At 37.8% G+C, this 18,222-nt stretch overlaps 1 protein-coding gene across 1 annotated transcript in view; it reads right to left on the reverse strand.

The window, feature by feature from the left end:
• Positions 1–18,222, reverse strand: part of hmcn1 (hemicentin 1) — a 105,343-nt gene that overhangs the window by 81,979 nt on the left and 5,142 nt on the right. Inside the window, exons 2-4 of the mRNA XM_073852725.1 lie at positions 5,636–5,706; positions 1,761–1,919; positions 1,426–1,548 (exon numbers count right to left, since the gene is read on the reverse strand). Coding sequence (XP_073708826.1) covers positions 1,426–1,548; positions 1,761–1,919; positions 5,636–5,706 — 353 coding nt within the window. The remainder of the gene's footprint in view (positions 1–1,425; positions 1,549–1,760; positions 1,920–5,635; positions 5,707–18,222) is intronic.

Raw genomic sequence — 18,222 nt, forward strand, 5'->3', positions numbered from 1 at the left:
ACAAATGGGGTGATGCAGTCTAGTGGATAAAAATCTGGGCTGGCAACCAAGCTAGGATATGAAGACATTTCATTATTATTCCTTGGACACACAGTATACAATAGCAGTAGTGTATCCCTGTCTGAAACATAACGAAACAGCAAATTGATATCCTTTGGGCAGAGGTGGGTAGTAACGAAGTACATTTACTCCATTACATTTAACTGACTACATTTTGGGAAAAATTGCACTTTTAAAAGTAGATTCAAAGACTTTTACGTTAACTCGAGTACATTTCTAACGCAAAAACTGTACTTTTACTTGGCTACACTAGACAATGTTCCTCTTGTTACTTAATTTTTATGTAATACATGTTAAGAAATGAGTAGTTTATTGTCTCTTTTATCTGGGCCATTAACGATGCCCCATTCGAGAATGAATAATTTTTTTGAGTCGATTCAGTTCAAGGCGTTGAACAAACAAGCCTGCAAAATGGTCTGAATTGGTTCACAAATCACTTTAAATTATTTGTTTAGTTTCCTGCAAGTACTGAATCGTCTGAAGCAGTTTCTCATTTGTATCGGGAAATTTGAGTACACGGAGAACATAAAGACAACAGTCAACTGAAACTAAATCTGCAAATTCAACTGTTGGCTTGCAATGATGGTCTTTAACTATTAGTTGAACACTGCATGTGCTGTCTGCAATTCCACAGGTATAGCCTACATTCAATTTCATTTAAGTAAAACTTTGTAGTAGTGATAAGCTAGATCAACTGTCACGTGAAATGTTTAAATTGAAATTAAGAAAAATTGTCAATCGCTGCATTTCATTTATAGTACATTTGCTTTATTACATTGCATCAAAATTCATTATGTGCATGGTCTGTAGCATTGAGCATTAAAACCAATATGAATGCGATATCCAATCAGAGGCGTTTTGATTTGTCATCTCTGAGAACTCTGGAGTTGTTCAGTGTTTATGCTCATTGACTGAATTTTGATGTATATGCATTCGTAAATTCTCTCATCAGCATAAACAACAAAGTGCAAAAAAGAGAGACAGCTTCAGTAACTATAACAATTATAACAAGTTTTAGACTTAAGTCATTCCTCGAATAACTCTTTTGTTTTTCATGCTACTGAAATAACAATATGTGAACAAAGTAACTAGTAAGTCACTACTTGAGGAGATACTTTTTTACTATTAATCAATGAACTATTAGGATTGCTACATTTACTTAAACTTGAGTTATTATTTATGTAAGTACTTGTACTTTTACTTGAGTACTGTTTTGGCTACTCTACCCACCTCTGTTCCTTGGACATACTGTACAATACAATACAAACTGTACTATAGCAGTAGTGCATTACTGTCTGAAACCTAAAGAAAATGCAAACTGATATTCTTTGGGTGCGCCAATCAAGTAGCACCAAGTAGTCTTACCTCATTGACTTGTTTCTTGTCCAGATGGAAGACCTGTCCTGAGCTCGTCGAGGCAATCTCCTCGTACACCTTATAGCCGATATGCGATCTGTCATCACAGTCACCAGTCAACACAAAAACCACCTGCCAACAAACATACACACTAGGCATTAGTGGTAGTCTGGTATACAATTATAATGTCCAAATATAGCACATTACAATAAAAAAAACAAAGAAGTGCTGAAATGTTCATTCTAGCATTGTATGTAAATAAACTGTATACATTTACAGACCAAAACAGATATTTTATTAAGCTACTAAATTGTATCTGGAAATTGAGCAAATGATTTGATTACCTGTGACTGTTTCTGCTGAATGAGCTGAAGAACATCGTGGGTCAACTTGTAGTCTTTTGATCGGGCATCCGTAAACACGTAAATGTAAGACCCTGGTAAGGAGATTTCAAGGGCAATCTTGATGGCTCCAATGCTCATCTCTGGACAATCTCCACCTCCCTGAAAAGAAATCCATCAGTATTAGTCATTAAATCAATGTTTATCATTTAAAAAACACACAGAGAGCTGGCTATCGTTTTATTTCTTTTCTCTAATGCTTAGAGACACAAAGCTTGATTTTATTAGTATAAACTATCATTTTAAAAGTTTGGAGACAGTAAGCTAGTTTAATGCTTTTGAAACAAGTCTTGTATGCTCAGTAAGGCTATTATATTTTTGAAAATTTAGTTTATTAATCTAATGGCGAATGTGAATTTTCAGTAGCCATTACACCAGTCTTCAGTCTCAAATGATTTTTCAGATATCCTTCTAATATGCTGATTTGGTGCTCAAAAGGCATTTCTTATTATGATTACATATGTGACCCTGGAGCACAAAACCATAAGAGTCAATTTTTTGAAACTGAGATTTATACATTATCTAAAAGCTGAAAATATAAGCAATTGGTGTATGGTTTGTTAGGACAGGACGATATTTGAAAATCCTGGAATCTGAGGGTGCATAAAAATCTAAATACTGACAAAACTGCCTTTAAATGAGTCCAAATGAAGTTCTTAGCAATGCATATTACTAATCAAAAATTAAGTTTTGATATATTTACAGTAGGAAATTTACAAAATATCTTCATGGAACTTGATCTTTACTTAATATCCGAATGATTTTTGGCTTAAATAGAAAAAAAATGATCATTTTGACCCATACAATGTATTGTTGGCTGTTGCTACAAAGTGCTACTTACGACTGGTTTTGTGGTCCAGGGTCACATATTATTGACAATGTTGAAAACATCTGTGCTGCTTATTTTTGTGGAAACCATGCTTTTTTTCAGGATGCTTTGATGAATAAAATTTATATGAAATAAAAATATTTAATGACATTATAAATGTCTTCACTGCTACATTCATACATTTTGGCAAATACTTTCATCCAAAGCAAGTTACATTACATTCATGGCATATATTTTGTCAGTTCACATTGTTGTCATTCCCTGGGATCGAACCCAAGCCCTTGCTAGCACCATACTCAACTGTTTTAGCTACAGCATTTCCTCTTACCCCTGGCTTGCCCACTGTAAGGCTGTTTTTCTTTGCTTTTCCATTAATCTCCCCTTTCCTCTCCAGCTGTTTTGAAGCTTTTATAAAAATTGCTTCACAAATAAATCGGGATAAATATGAGAACCACTGTCAATGTGTTTTGTCAATGGAATATCCACATTCCTCAAAGGCAGATATTTATCTTAATTGCAAAAAGTTAGAAAAAGGGCAACGAGCTGGTCAGTAGATTTGGCCTAATCATAAAAGTAGATATGCACGGCATGCTGTAAAGCTTGCCATGGGAGTCAGTCATGCCTGCAACTGATGTTGACCTTGGAATGAAACATGGAGCACAATCTCGGACCCAAATGGCTGACTTCCAAGAGTTCTGTTAGATATGTGCCTTCCTTTAAAGCGACATGGATAAAAGGAAACCGTTTTCTAATGTTTGTGTACATCAGTGTATCTGTGATATAGGTATGTCTGTCTCTTCTCACATGGAGGGCAAAGAGTCTCGTCTTCAATATGCGTTCCAGGAGGCACGTGCCTGAATGAAACATCTGGAAGCAAGTGATCTTTGCTTCTCTGTTCTTTACACAAACACACACATACACACAATAGCGGATAGCAAACCCAAACATCAAACATGGGGAAAGATTGTAGGAAAGGTTAAGAATGTACTCAGAATGCACTCTTGTAGCTCATTTACAGTGGAAGGTTGTTCTCCGAACACTGGAAAAGACATTACCAGCAAACAGTGATTTTAATAAATTTATCCCTTTCAAGTCAAACACACACTTACAATGAACTCCAAGCAAACTTGACCAAATCCTGCTCTGCCTGAACTTATGCCTCAGAGACAAAAAAAAAAAAACATTCTTTGTACCAATACAGAATTGCACTTAATCAGTGTGTCTACACTTCCCCTGCTTTGGCCCAAACAGCTGGGACAGATGCTGAGATTGAGAAACACACAGAGGATACTTCATTCTGAAGACGCCGGATTCTTAATGAGGTGTCCTAGTGAAACTGTTAACATGGCAAATCACCACCGCAATCACATCGGTTGACTAATAGTCTGACTTATTGTCTAAGTTATTGCATTAAAGGTCCCATATTGTACACATTTCTGTAGGTTTATTTTAGTTGTTGATGTCCTTAAGAATATATATCTGCGGTATAAGTGCCAAAATCCATCTCAATATATTTTTACAGCTCCTTTTTTAGGAGCTCTGTCAAGAACAGGTCGATTTTGGTCCATCTAATTAATATTCATGAGCCTCTCTTCTGATTGGCCTGTTGTTTTCTGAGTGACGCACATCCAAGCCAGCCACAAGCAACTATGGTCATGTATGCTGTAGCCTAGCCCAGAGCCTAGCCTGCTGTGGCTTGGTGATACTCAACAGGATATTTCAGAATGATCATTAACGTTTTTTTCTTTTTCAAACACTGAATGCAGTAAGCTACATAACTGTTGCTTTAGTAAAGCAACTTTCACAATGCGCGCTGATTCCGGAAAATTACGGGAACGAGCGCTGTGTGAACAAAAGCCAGAACCAAATGCCATAAAGGCAGTGTTGTAGTGATGATGCACGTTACCCTGAAACTCTTCACGACGGAAAAAATATGTGCAAAGTGGAATGAAGCAGCGATCAGGCCGCTCCTCACTATCAGCGCTGAAAATCAGGTTAGTTTCAGTTTAGAGAAATGTACGCGTCGCATTACATCTCACATCCAAATTTCACGTCTTTATGGGTTGTTTGTAAAGCATGCACAGATTCTGGAAAAAAACTGTGAATGAACCTAATTAAGCAATTCTGGAACAAATCGTGGGACACATTATCCGTGTATTTTCCGGAATCGCTGTGTGAAAGAGGCTGAGGTTGACGTGCCACTGGTCTCTTATATTAACATTGTTCGGAAGCCTGTGCAATGATGTAGCTTTGACATCTATCGACTGAACAGGGTTTTCTCCACTTGTGTTGTTGTTGCTTAGCAATGGCATGGACGCGAAGTTGTCGGGGTTTCACAAAACGAGGGTGGGACAGTGGTTGGTGCTCAGGGTGGTGACTGAAGGCGGTGACTGAGTAGATCGGACGTCATATTATTACGGAAGTTACAGGGGCTCGTGAAAAGGAACGGCTACTTTATTCAGGCTGTGTGCAGTTTGCTGTGGACTGACTGTTTTGAAACTTATATGGTAGTTACATAACCCCTAGACCTCAGTTATCATGAAAAAAGCCAGGAAATTTCGATTTTGACAATATGGGACCTTTAAAGATATTTAATTATTGTCAGTGTTAACTTCGACAGTCCTAAAACTACATCGCAAAATTTTTCTCTCTCTCAAATTTTCTATGGACGCCGAACCGCTCCTCTAGATCACCTGGATACACAAAGTGCATTGCTTTTAAATCACAAAGGTGCTCATTTAAATCATTTTACCTTCCAGATCTACTGTAATACAAGCCAAATATGCTATCCCATGTGTGCAATACTCTTTTTTTCATAAAAAATATTACTTTAGAATATAACAAAAAAATATCACTTTTGAACAGTTTAGCAGATTGACCATTCTCTGGCTCTTAACACTCTTAAGACACATTTTTGGATTGAATATGGATTCAAATAGACCGGTGATCAAATATGTCAACAAACCCACTGTGAAGCACATGAACTCACCTGGACGTAAAGCTCCCGCAGCTCGTCCTGGAACTTCTTTGGATCTGTTGTTATTGTAATGGGTCCAATCTCTGCAGAAAAAACAACAAATCCTGTTAGAGGCAAAAAATAAGCTGTTGGAATATGGTCAAACGATCTTGTAGATCGAAAGATTAAAACGGGGCTTTGTTTCGTCCACACAGATGCCAAATATTTATGCTGGCAGCCAGTGGCGGATGTCTAGGATCAAGGGTCACAGTTGAACCGGGGTGTCGGGGAGCTTCCTGTTTAGTGCCAGGAGGATTTCTGAGACCTAGGTTACAAAGATACAATGACATAAAAATCTAATATATTGTAGGAGAAAAAGTCTGAGAGGACTTAGAAAACTTGGGATTTTACATTTGTATATTGGACCTGCATTATCTCACGAAAGTGAGTACACCCCTCACATTTCAGCACCATTTTAGTATATCTTCTCAAGGGACAATCTTATAGAAATGACTCTTGGATATATTTCAATGAGTAGTCAATGTGCAGCTTGCATAGCAGTATAGATTTACTGTTCCCTGAAAATTACTCAACATACAGCCATTAATGTCAAAATAGCTGGCAATAAAAGTGAGTACACCCTAAGTGAAGTTGTCCAAAGTGTCAATATATTGTGTTAGAACTAGGGTTGGGTCGATAGACGATGCCATCGTCCATGGAGATATACTTGGCCATCCCATCACCTTCACCTTCACCTTCCTCAGCAAGGCAGTTGTCATCTTGGTGGTGTGTTTGGGGCCATTATCATGTTGGAAAAATGCCGTTCTGCCTAGTTTCCGGAGGGAAGGCATCATGTTCTGCACCAGAATGTACAGTACATAATGGAATCCATGTTTCCCTTAATGAACTGCAGCTCTCCAGTACCAGCAGCACTCATGCAGCCCCAAACCATGATGCTACCACCACCGTGCTTGACTGTAGGCAAGACACAATTTTCTTGGTACTCCTCACCAGGGCATCGCCACACATGCTGGACACCAACTGAGCCACACAAGGTTATCTTATAGACTCATCAGACCACAGGACATAGTTCCAGTAATCCATGCTCTTGGACAGGTTGTCTTCAGCAAACTCTTTGCGGGCTTTCTTGTGAGCCCGCTTCAGATGAGGTTTCCTTCTGGGACGACACCTATGCAAACTGACTTGTTCCAGAGTGCGGCGTATAGTCTGATAACTGACAAGCTGGCCTTCTACTTCTGCAACCTTTAAAGCAATGCTGGCATCACTCATGCATCTGTTTTTTGAAGCCAGGTTCTGCATCTGACGCACAGAACGATTGCTCAACTTCGTTGATTGACCCTTGCAAGGCCTGTTCCAAATGGACCCATCTTGGAAAACCTCTGTATGACCCTGACCACTGTAGTGTGACTCGGTTTCAGGATGTTACTGAACCTCTAATAGCCTTGGACATCTTTGTGGAGAGCAACAATTCTAATTCTCAAATCCTCAGAGAGTTCTTTGTCATGAGATGCCATGTTAAACATCCAGTGGTCAGTATGAGAGAATTGTACTTAAAACACCTAATTTTACCTTCTCTAATACAAGATACACAACTTTGTCCTGTCAAGCTGACAAAAAAATAAACATGATGAATAGGACTACTCTAAAATATATAGAAATATACGTTTTATTTCTATAGTATTGTCCCTTGAGAAGATATACTAAAATGGTTGCTCAAATGTGAGGGGTGTACTTACTTTTCTGAGATACTGTATATAACATGGTACTTTTATTTAATTGCGCAGCCCAAATATTGCATTAATTAGCATTGCATGCTGTGGTAGGCAAATCTGTTAGATCTGACTGAACATGGCTCTGTTTAAATAAAAACAGCTTGTTCTCATTATGTTCCCATCAGCTGTTCTCCTTCATAATAGGAAAGACCTTATAACTCAGGCATGCTCTTCTGTCAGCGGCGAGAGAGTCTGGCGTGAGGTCATTGCGCTGCGGTTGCCTGTGTCAGTGTGCACGGCCAATGACATCATGTGCCGTTTCTCAAGCCATGTTGTCTCTGCTTTCCAGCGTTCTCTCTTTGTTCAAGGTTTGATGAGCTGTAAAACTGTTAAACATGTTCTTTCTTTCCAAAGAAGCACACAAGATAACTGTAGCAGTGCCAAACCGACAGATGCACCAAATGTAACAAATCACACACTCCATTCATACTCTTTGCAATCAGACAAATAGTATCATGATTACTTTGTATAGCAGGGAGGACATCAAACAACCTATAAAAGCGAAGCTTTTCCCAAACCACTAAGCAAATGCATCCTCTTTGAACCAATTCAAAAGAATTTTATGTTGAATAAGTCAGGAAGTGCAGAAGCGTCCAAAACCTACAAATTTCTTTGACACCAAAAATTATAGAGGCTGTGCAAGAGAGACTTTTAGATCCTTTTGATGCATTCCCCATATCTAACATGTCTCTACAGTGTATTTTGTTTTTTGCATATATTTAGAAAATAAAAATGTATAACTGATTTTCTATGGTTTGCTTTCAGTTTATGTGAACAAAGAACAAAAGTTATGGTCTAACCTAACTTCTTGAAAGCACTGTATAAACACAGCACAAATATTTTGGCACTAAGGGAAACCCCTGAAGTGCAGAAAAAGAACATTTAGGTGATCAAAGCTGTGTTTTAACAGCATAGTAATTTTGACTGCTCTGCATGCTGAACTGGCTTTCAAGTGAATGCTTTCATGAATGGAAAAGTTTACAAAGTTTTGGGACGTTTCTCTCGTTTTATCTTAGAAGCTTGGGCATTGGTCTTCTTAACCTCTTTTTTGACAAAAACCGGCATCACAGTAAGAGAAGCAGGGGCAACGAGCACATGGAAACATTAAAAAAAGGGGAAATGGTGAAGTGCTGCGAGGGCTCTTAAATGCCAGTTGCATTAGAACAACTTTGAAAAGGAGAACAAAATAATGGCAATCAATTGGAAGACATTTAAAAGACAGACAACACATGATGAATTTATGATTATAGTGAATAAAAGGAGGAAAACCCTTACAGAACCTTAGAAGAAAGTGAACGATAATAAAAAGAGGAAGCCAGATTTATTTTAGCTATTTGATTTTAGGTCAGCTTACATCCTTGAAGGAGTTTTCTCACGAACATACAGAGTACTGAATAATGACGACATATCTTTTAAAACACTAAGTATTTGAAAGCATTCAAGGGGTCAAACAATGAGCATTCACATTTTCCATGATGAGGAACTGTACTACAACAGCATTGTAACTCTAGAAGTTTCAGTTTTAGAATTTCCTTCTTATTAAAAAGAAAAGTCTCAAGAAGAGAGGTTATTAAAGTAACGCTCCTAAAAATGCTATTTCTATGCTCCCTGCCTTCCATTATTATTATTATTAAAAGCTCATTTTCAAAATAAGTTGTTCTCTTTACTAAAGGCCAAATCACTTATGCTTGTCTGTCTGAATGAAAAATTAAGGAATGATCCTAAAAAGAGATGGATGGAGCCTGGGAAACCGCTGTGGATGTTAAGTTACTAACCCTCCACCACATTTCTCCTGCCAAAGACCAAAGAGTTTATATAGATGTGGAAGCAATCATATTAACAGCCCTGAACATTTGTTTTCATCCCTTTTATTCAGCAATCAGGAGGTTCTGAATCAAACTCACTATGTACTATGCAAATGAATGATTAAGAGCATCAGATGCTGTTTACGCTCCAGGGATAAACATGTTGTATTTATTACAAGGCGCTGACCACAATGACAATACTATGATGCCAGTGTAGATAGTAGAAATGACTGTCTGTTTCATTGAAGTGGCACTTTTATGAGATCACCCTTTCTTTTTCAATACTTTTTAAATGTTCATATAAAAGTCCAGTGAAGTGCTTTGAAACACACAGCGTTATTTTGTATTGACGTAATTTCAACTGAAACACGAAGACAGGGCATGACATATCCAACAGTCCCGCCCCCTTATTTAAATAGCCAATAGCATTTTGTTTGTTTTTGCCAGGGTTGCTGAGCTGGGTAAAGCAGCCACATTTTGATTTCATGGAGACTTTAAACAGACATTTCCAAAAACAGCTACAATGGATTGTTTCCGCTGACAGATCCAAGATGGACATTTGATGACCATATTTATAAAATTGTAGGTAGAGCAGTCGGGTCCAAAAACAACCAAATAACATAATGAATACACCAATTACTAACTGAATTAATTTCATGAGCTGTTAAACATGAGGAGGAAATAATGGCAATAAAAGTTAGTAAAACATCCGCTGACAGCAAATATGTTGCACAGACTCCTCTAGGAAGAGAAATATTTCACTGATGCAGGATAATCATTTCAATTGCTTCAGCATCTTGCCAGGAAACTACCAAAACAGTAAGCCTTTGTAAGAAAGAAAGAAAGAAAGAAAAAAAAAAAAGATGACTGATGAAAAAGTACAGTTCAATATGAGCCAGGGCTGCCTCCACATCGCCACAACCAGTGTTCAGGACAAAATCACAAATCTCCACGCTCGCTGGTGCCAGAAAGGTGACAGAGAAACATGGATTGAGAAGAAAAGAAAAGCAGGATGTGTCCCAAACAAGCTGAGGAAAAACTTGCTATTATATTAAGTGGTGCATTCATATTATTGGTGTGCATGCAGTTTATTGTTACTTGCTTTGTATCGTTAACACACACTTTGTATGTACACTGCCATTCAAAAGTTCAGGATCAGAATGATTTTTAATGTTTTCTTATGCTCATCAAAGCTGGGACCTGTGATAAATCGGCATATTAGTATGATTTCTGAAGGATCATGTGATATTGAAGACTGCAGTAATGATGCTGAAAATTCAGCTTTGCATCACATGAATAAATTCTATTTGAAAGTATACTGAAATAGAAAAACACTATTTTACATTGCAATAATATTTTACAATATTACTGTTTTTTAATCAAATAAACGCAGCCTTGATGAGCATAAAAAAGGCTTTTTTTTAAAAACATTAATATATTGTGCATTGTGGACTGTAAATATAGAGGTGTTGATAAATGCTTATTAGGTTTGAATGTGTATGTAATGCTTTAGTATATCTAAAAAAAACGTTCAGACAAAAAAAAATTGCTGACGCTGAAGCTTTCATAGAAGAGCATTGTTAAAAAGTGTATGTTAATCATATAAAACTTTAAAAGTTTGCTGATGTCATCAGAAGGCAAGGGTTAAACTTGACTAAGGGGTCCAAAGGCAACCTGTTTCTAATTTAGGTCAGTAGCATGGTTGGTTTGGCATTGGGTGTATTTCATTGGCTAAGTCAGACTGAGGGTTTCCAGTAGGAGCCATCTGGAGGAGTGGCCAAGGTTTGACTGACACCATCGAATGGCTGGTGATGTGACAGCACCCCCATAAAACAGTTGAAATGGGTCAAGGTGTTTCCTTCAGTCTGTGACTGCAGCTGTCAACAGTACAACAAAAAACTTAAAATAATTAGAACTGAAGGGCGTATAAAACATAAATGGCTTGTATTGAATATCAAATAGCTCTCATGGAAGTTATTATTCCCACCAGAAAGGCTTGTAATCAGTGATTATCCAAATATAATGGGGGTAGTGTTTCTTGAGTACTAAATCAGATTATTAGTATGATTTCGGAAAGATATTGTGACAATGAAAACTGGAGTAATGGCTTCTGAAAATTCAGTTTTGACATCAGAGGAATAAATTACATTGAAAAATAATACAATTTAAAATTGCTATACAAATTTTAATTTGTAATAATATTCCACAATATCACTGTATTTTTAATCAAAAAATAAAAGCATCCTATTTGACTTTTTACTGAAGATTTGATTTAACGTCGCATATTTATTTATAAGTGACAGGGGGAAAGTCCATTTTTCAGACAGTTTTGTAATCAAAAATGGGATAAAAGTAATAATTTGAATCTGGATCATGTTCAAAACAGTTAATACATAAAACAAAGTTTCTTACTTGGTCCTTTCTTGAGCAATACCTCACAAACTATAAATCTATAAATCTCAGCTACTTAATATGAATGGTATCTACAGCTATGTAACATATGGCTTCCATTATTCTTAACATACAATCATTTGAAAACCAGAAACATCGGCTGCGATGTAAGACTGCTGGCCTTAACATATAGAGCCTTGGTTGATGTACATTCGTTTTTAAGCCTTGCCAAGTCACTGGTTGCAAGTCCATAACTTTCTCATGACATAACTGTATTTAGCTGAACTGTATAATTCAAATGCTGCTGGTTTACAAGCGTGACCAAAGTAACAATATATATCTGTATAATATAGCTACACAAGGTTTTGTTAAAATTATGAGCGCTTTGAACAGATCAAATGTCTTGGTTGCATCAGACTATAGGATGAATAGGATGAATATAACAAACAAATGAATCACAATTTGCACCATATACCATCAGCAAAAAGTTCCTCCCAGTTTGGACTTGTTTATGGTAACTTAAACAAAGCCATTTAATGGAAACCAACTGTATGTTGGTGCATTAGTCATTACTAGTCATATGAGTCCAATAGGGCCAACAAATAAAACAAATCCAATCCTGAACCACTTTATATGATGTAAAATACACAAACTCTTTCAGTACACAACAAATTTTTAATTGTGTCAGATATCCTATAGACAAAGACCCAGCACCATTGGCCGAATCATCGACCACACACATGCTCCACTCACTCAAAACCACAAACCCAGAGAGGATGAAGTCTAACCATTCATTTCCTCACACTTCTCTCATGCTCACACCACAAAACTTTCAGCAGGTTAGCCTCTAAAGAAAAGCTTGAACTGAAGGTTAGAAGGTCTCCATTGCTTGCTCTGCAAAACCAAAAATCAGACCAGAGATCATAACACAGACACAGCAGCTGGGAGCTGACTGGCGTTTTTTCAGCCGCTCAGGAAATGTTTCGGCAGTGAGACGGTGACTCCCCTGGGAGACAAAAAAATGGGGAGACAGAGAGCGATGAAGAAAGACAGGAATAGACAGACCCAGAAAGGAATGCAAATCAGGGGTCGAGAGTAGGGGAGAGATGAAAAGCCATGAAAGCTAATGAAAAGCTGTGAAAAAGTAAAAATCATTTAGAAGGAATCTCTTGCTACTCCTAATTTTTCAAAATCTTTTTCTATGAAAAAGAGACATTTGAATTAATGTACAAACAAATATTTAATTATATTTTAACATTTAATAACAAGAATGTCTCACTTCTTGACAGCACTTTAGTTGTTGTCTGTTGTAAACTACCCATGTCATTTTATTTGGAGCATAAAGTCGGATCTCATTCGGATGAGACTCATTTTCCATGAGATGGAATTTAGGTAAATGAGCATTTTACATACAATACTTAATCCTAAAATTGAACATGTCAGGGTTTTTCCTCACACAGCCTCTATAAACTTTACCTAACAACTGACATGCTGATTTTTGGCTAATTTAAAGGTCCTCTGAGAAATTTAACCACAGTTGGATGTAGGACTGTCTGTGATTGTGTATATTATTTTTTTGTTTCTTATTTATTTTGACCTTTGTAGAACTGTAACTAAAGCTAAATGTCTTGTTCCGTTACATTACGGATTTGGACCATTCTCCCAACTTTCTGAATTAAAAAGGCAGAATTCACATTCAATGAAAATAGACAACTGAAACTATAACCTGTTTTTGGGCTCCTCAGAATGATCACTGTAGTTGCATCATCAGGAATAATATTGATCTTAACTAAATTTTCAATGAATAACATTAACAATGGCATAATTCTATCATATATGATAGAATTATGCAGTTAGTAATGTTATTAAATGAAATCAGGGCTCGGTTTATTTCACTGGATTACACAATAACCCATTCAGTTCAGGACATGAAATCAACAATGTCCTCAAGTATGCTAATAGTAATTTTTTTAGGAAATTAGAACAGCAGTTAAAAGCTCTGAAGAGACAAAAAGAAGCATGCCATGTCCCAGCAGATTGACCCCAGTGTCGGACAAACGTAGCAGAACCCGACGTTAGATTAATGTCAACCTCCAGCGTTGAACAGACATTGCAGTTTGATTGAAAAAGAAAATCGGGTTGATGTCAGAACCCAGTGTCAGATTGATGTCAACTTCCCATGTTGAACATACGTTGCATTTTGTTTGAAAATGGGGCTAACGTCAGAACCCAACATCAGATTGACGTCATCCTCCGACGTTGGACAGACGTTGCATTTTGGTTTAAACTGAAAAACCAGGTTGACGTCAGAATCCAACATCAGATTGACGTCAACCTCTGCCATTGGACAGACATTGCATTTTGGTTTAAACTGAAAAACCAGGTTGACGTCAGAATCCAACATCAGATTGACGTCAACCTCTGCCATTGGACAGACATTGCATTTTGGTTTAAACTGAAAAACCAGGTTGACGTCAGAATCCAACATCAGATTGACGTCAACCTCTGCCATTGGACAGACATTGCATTTTGGTTTAAAATGAAAAACCAGGTTGATGTCAGAACCCAACGTCAGGTTGACGTCAACCTCCAATGTTGGACAAACGTTGCATTTTGGTTTAAAAGGAAAATGGGGTTGGCATTAGAACTCAACATCAGATTGACGTCAACCTCCGACGTTGGACAGATGTTGCATTTTGGTTGAAAACGAAAATCAGGTTGATGTCAGAACCCAACATCAGATAGACGTCAACCTCTGACAATGGACAGACATTGCATTTTGGTTTAAAATGAAAAACCAGGTTGACGTCAGAACCCAACGTTGGACAAACCTTGCATTTTGGTTGAAAATGAAAATGGGGTTGGCATCAGAACCCAACGTCAGATTGACGTCAACAGACTTTGAACAGATGTTGCATTTTGGTTGAAAATGAAAATCAGGTTGATGTCAGAACCCAACGTCAGATTGACGTTAACCTCCAATGTTGGACAGATGTCGTATTTTGATTGAAAATGAAAATTGGACTGAGAACAGAACCCAACGTCAGATTGACATCAATCTAATGCCGAGTTCAGACTGCATGATTTCAGCCCCGATTTTGACTCTCCAGCAGGTTTTGAGAAATCGCCGACAAATGCCCAAAATCACAGGCAAAGCGGTGCTCGTTCACGTGAGTGACAATCACACAGTGTGAACTATCAAAGGCGCGATCTGAAGCCCCATTCACACTAGACGCGACTTCTGTCGCTGCATGTCGCCAGAGGCTGGCGATGAGGTCGCTAGTGGGCGTTCTCATTACTGGTTGCTTAGTAACGTCATTTAACAGATGTTTTTATCCAAAGCAACTTTAGAAACAAAGACAAGCAGGTTACAATTCATTTTAATGCAGTTGACATTATTTTTGTATGTGGGCTTGGACATGTCATATAAAACAGGACAATCACTGCCGGAGCTGAAAGGAGAATGATCACGAGCACTATCGTCTTCTTTCCTATTGGCTGTCGCTCCCGAAAGTCGCTCTTCATTTGCATAAAGTTGAGAGATTCTGAACTTTGTCGCGTCGCTGGACACGCCCACATCCGGTCGCCAACGGTCGCTGACGGCCGCTGTCGCTCTCGTCGCCGGAAATCGCCGGCTCTCCATTGAAATGAATGGGATTGCGTCGCTTAGTCGCTGCATGTCGCGTGTAGTGTGAATGGGGCTTGAGAGAATCGCCGACGTGTCGCCGACACCCGTGAGATATTTGGCATGCTAAATATCTGGACCTGTCGGCGATTCAAAATCATGCCGTGTGAAAGGTGATCTGACTGAAAAAAACGTCGGCGATTACCTACAGCCAATGAGACAGCAACATCCAGGCCAGCGGGAAGTTGGGGGAGGAGTTACCAACAAGCATAGTTTCGCTTCTTTTCTTTTCGCTGCAAATGAGTTCACATGCAATTTGTATGACAAGCTTCTTGCGGGCTACCATTTTTTTTATAATAATCCCAGTCTCACGTGAGAACTTGCACGCCTGACCTCGCGTTGTTTCCATGTCACTTCTCGCGTGTGTTTGGTTGTGAGACGTAGTTTGCGGACCGGGACAAAGTTGCCGGCGATTCTTCCTATTGTAAAGTCATGCAGTGTGAAACCCCCTGTCACCGATCCATCGTGCAGTGTGAACACAGCAGCGACGGAATGCTACCCCAGATAGTCATGCAGTGTGAAAACATCTGTGACGCGATTGCTTTGAAAATCGTGCAGTCTGAACTCGGCATAAGACGTCGGACAGATGTTGGACTTTGGTCACAATACCTTACCGCACCAGACGTCAGTGTAACGTGAGACTGACCCCAGTGATAGACAAACGTAGCAGTTTGGTTGAAAATTAAACTGTGTTGACGTCAGAACCCAACGTTAGATTAATGTCAACCCCCGGCATTGGACAGATGTTGCATTTTGGTTAAAAAAGAAAATCGAGTTGACATCAGCTGACATTAGTATTGGCCGTCAAATTATTGTTGTCATTATACAGTTCACTTGACATTGAATTTTGGTCACCTGACGTCGCATGTTGTTTCACTACAAACAAAAATGTACCCATTTCGCATGCTTGAAAGGAAAAAAGCTTTGTTTTGAACAGATAAATATAGACTCAAACAGACTTAATTTATGCAGACCAAATGTGTTTCCCCAGTCAGAGCCAAAAACTGAATGAAAAAATTCTGAATGAAAAACATAATTGTTTACAAATGACCAAAATAGCTTGTCCTATTTTTTAAATAATGTATTCAATTTTAATAATAAACAATACTGAGTAAAGACCTTCTTAGAGCATAGTGTGTTTTGAGAAATGCTTTCACATCTGACTACCTTCGACAGAGAAATGCAGTAAGCCCTGCATGTGCAAATTTGTTTATAGACAATTTTTATATATGATGCCCCAGGACTGTTGGAAAATTCCCTTAAAACAACTGTCCTCTACAGAAGACAAAAATGAACTGGTGGGTCTTAGGTTAAAGAAATTACAAATAAACTTATGTATAGCAGATCTTCCAATTTAGACCTTCAAGACTATTTAGGTTGTGTGTCTAAAACCCTGCTTCAATCGTGACATGTTTACACATAACCCAAAACAAACAATCAGTGTTGCATGATGCTTTCAGGAGTTAACTGTCTCATAAAGTACAATCCAGTAAACCCTCTGACCCTTTCATGCATAATTATGCTTTAACAATGTCAAAGATCCATTTTGAAATTCACAAAACAACTAGTAAAGATCTAATTTTGCAGTGCAACAGGTCCCTTCTCACATTTAGGTCATATTTAACATACTTAAGCATCTAAAAGTACAATTTAAACCACACCTGGTAGTAGGGCTGGGCGATTAATCGAAAAATAATCGTAATCGACATTCAGAACCTATAATCGATCAAATTTTTCCAGGTCAATTATTTCAATTACTTTCCCTTTAAAAACATTACTGCGTGTGGAGTCAGGTGACCCCGCTCCGTTACGTTATGTTATTCCTCCAAAATGTCGATGGAGAGCTTAAGCAGTATTTATACAGTAAAAAGTATTTACAGGATATACAAGAGTAATTTTATTTAGAAGAGATACTTATTTTCTACTTTTAATATTTATTATTATTTTATAAATTTATTTTGTTTCCAAAAGTGCAAGTTATTTATTTTCACTAATTTAAGAAAAATGTGACTTTTCGTTTTAAGCAATGTGTGCTTTAATTTCTGTTGTTCAACACTGATGTTCAATAAATAATCATAGATAGTAGATAGTGTGTGCACCCTTCATTCAAAAATCTCTCACTTGTAATATGTGCGCATATTTACTGTACAAAACTTGACAGTGAACTATGAGGGCAAAAAAAATAAATGTTATTTAAATATAATGAAATATAATTTTATTAATGAATAAAATAATCGTTCATTAATCGTAATCGGGTTAAAATGTTCAATTAATCGAGATTTTGATTTTAGGCCAAATCGCCCAGCCCTACCTGGTAGAATGCCATAAAAAGTCAAAACTACCCCACTAACACTAGAACTGCCATAATAGGGCCAACCTTATATATCAGAGACTCAAGTTAAGCCATAAATCCATTTTGTATGCTTTTATACAGTATGATCCCTGCTTTATCTAATCTAATCAAATCTAATCATATGCAAAGAATACAAAACAATGTGTGACATCAAAGTACTTTAATGAAAAAGCATGAGCAATTATTTGGCCTGGAGCAAATGAAACTTTGCTCTACATCATAAACAAAGGCTTTAATTTTCCACTGACTTGTAGCGGCTACTAACACAATTACGCTCTAATGGTATCCATGTTTGTCTTTCAAACATCTGAAAATCATACACAGGCCAAAAGTCATCTATTGTCCTTTCATCTTTCATTCCGAACTCATCTCAAGTTCAACTTCCCAGCAGACTTCGACCTTTGCCCTGCACCAGGCACAAAAGGTCACAGAATCTCTCCGTGTCCAATCAAAACAATTCCTACGGCTCAGAAAGCGCAATCAGTGGCCAAATATGTGATCACAATCGAGCTGGAATCCCAAGAACTGCAGCAAATTGTTCATAATACTTGTAGTTTACCACTATTTAAAGGTTTGGGGTCAGTAAGATTTTT

Source organism: Garra rufa, chromosome 13 (assembly GCF_049309525.1).
Source record: "Garra rufa chromosome 13, GarRuf1.0, whole genome shotgun sequence".
In the NCBI taxonomy this organism is placed as follows: Eukaryota; Metazoa; Chordata; class Actinopteri; order Cypriniformes; family Cyprinidae; genus Garra; species Garra rufa.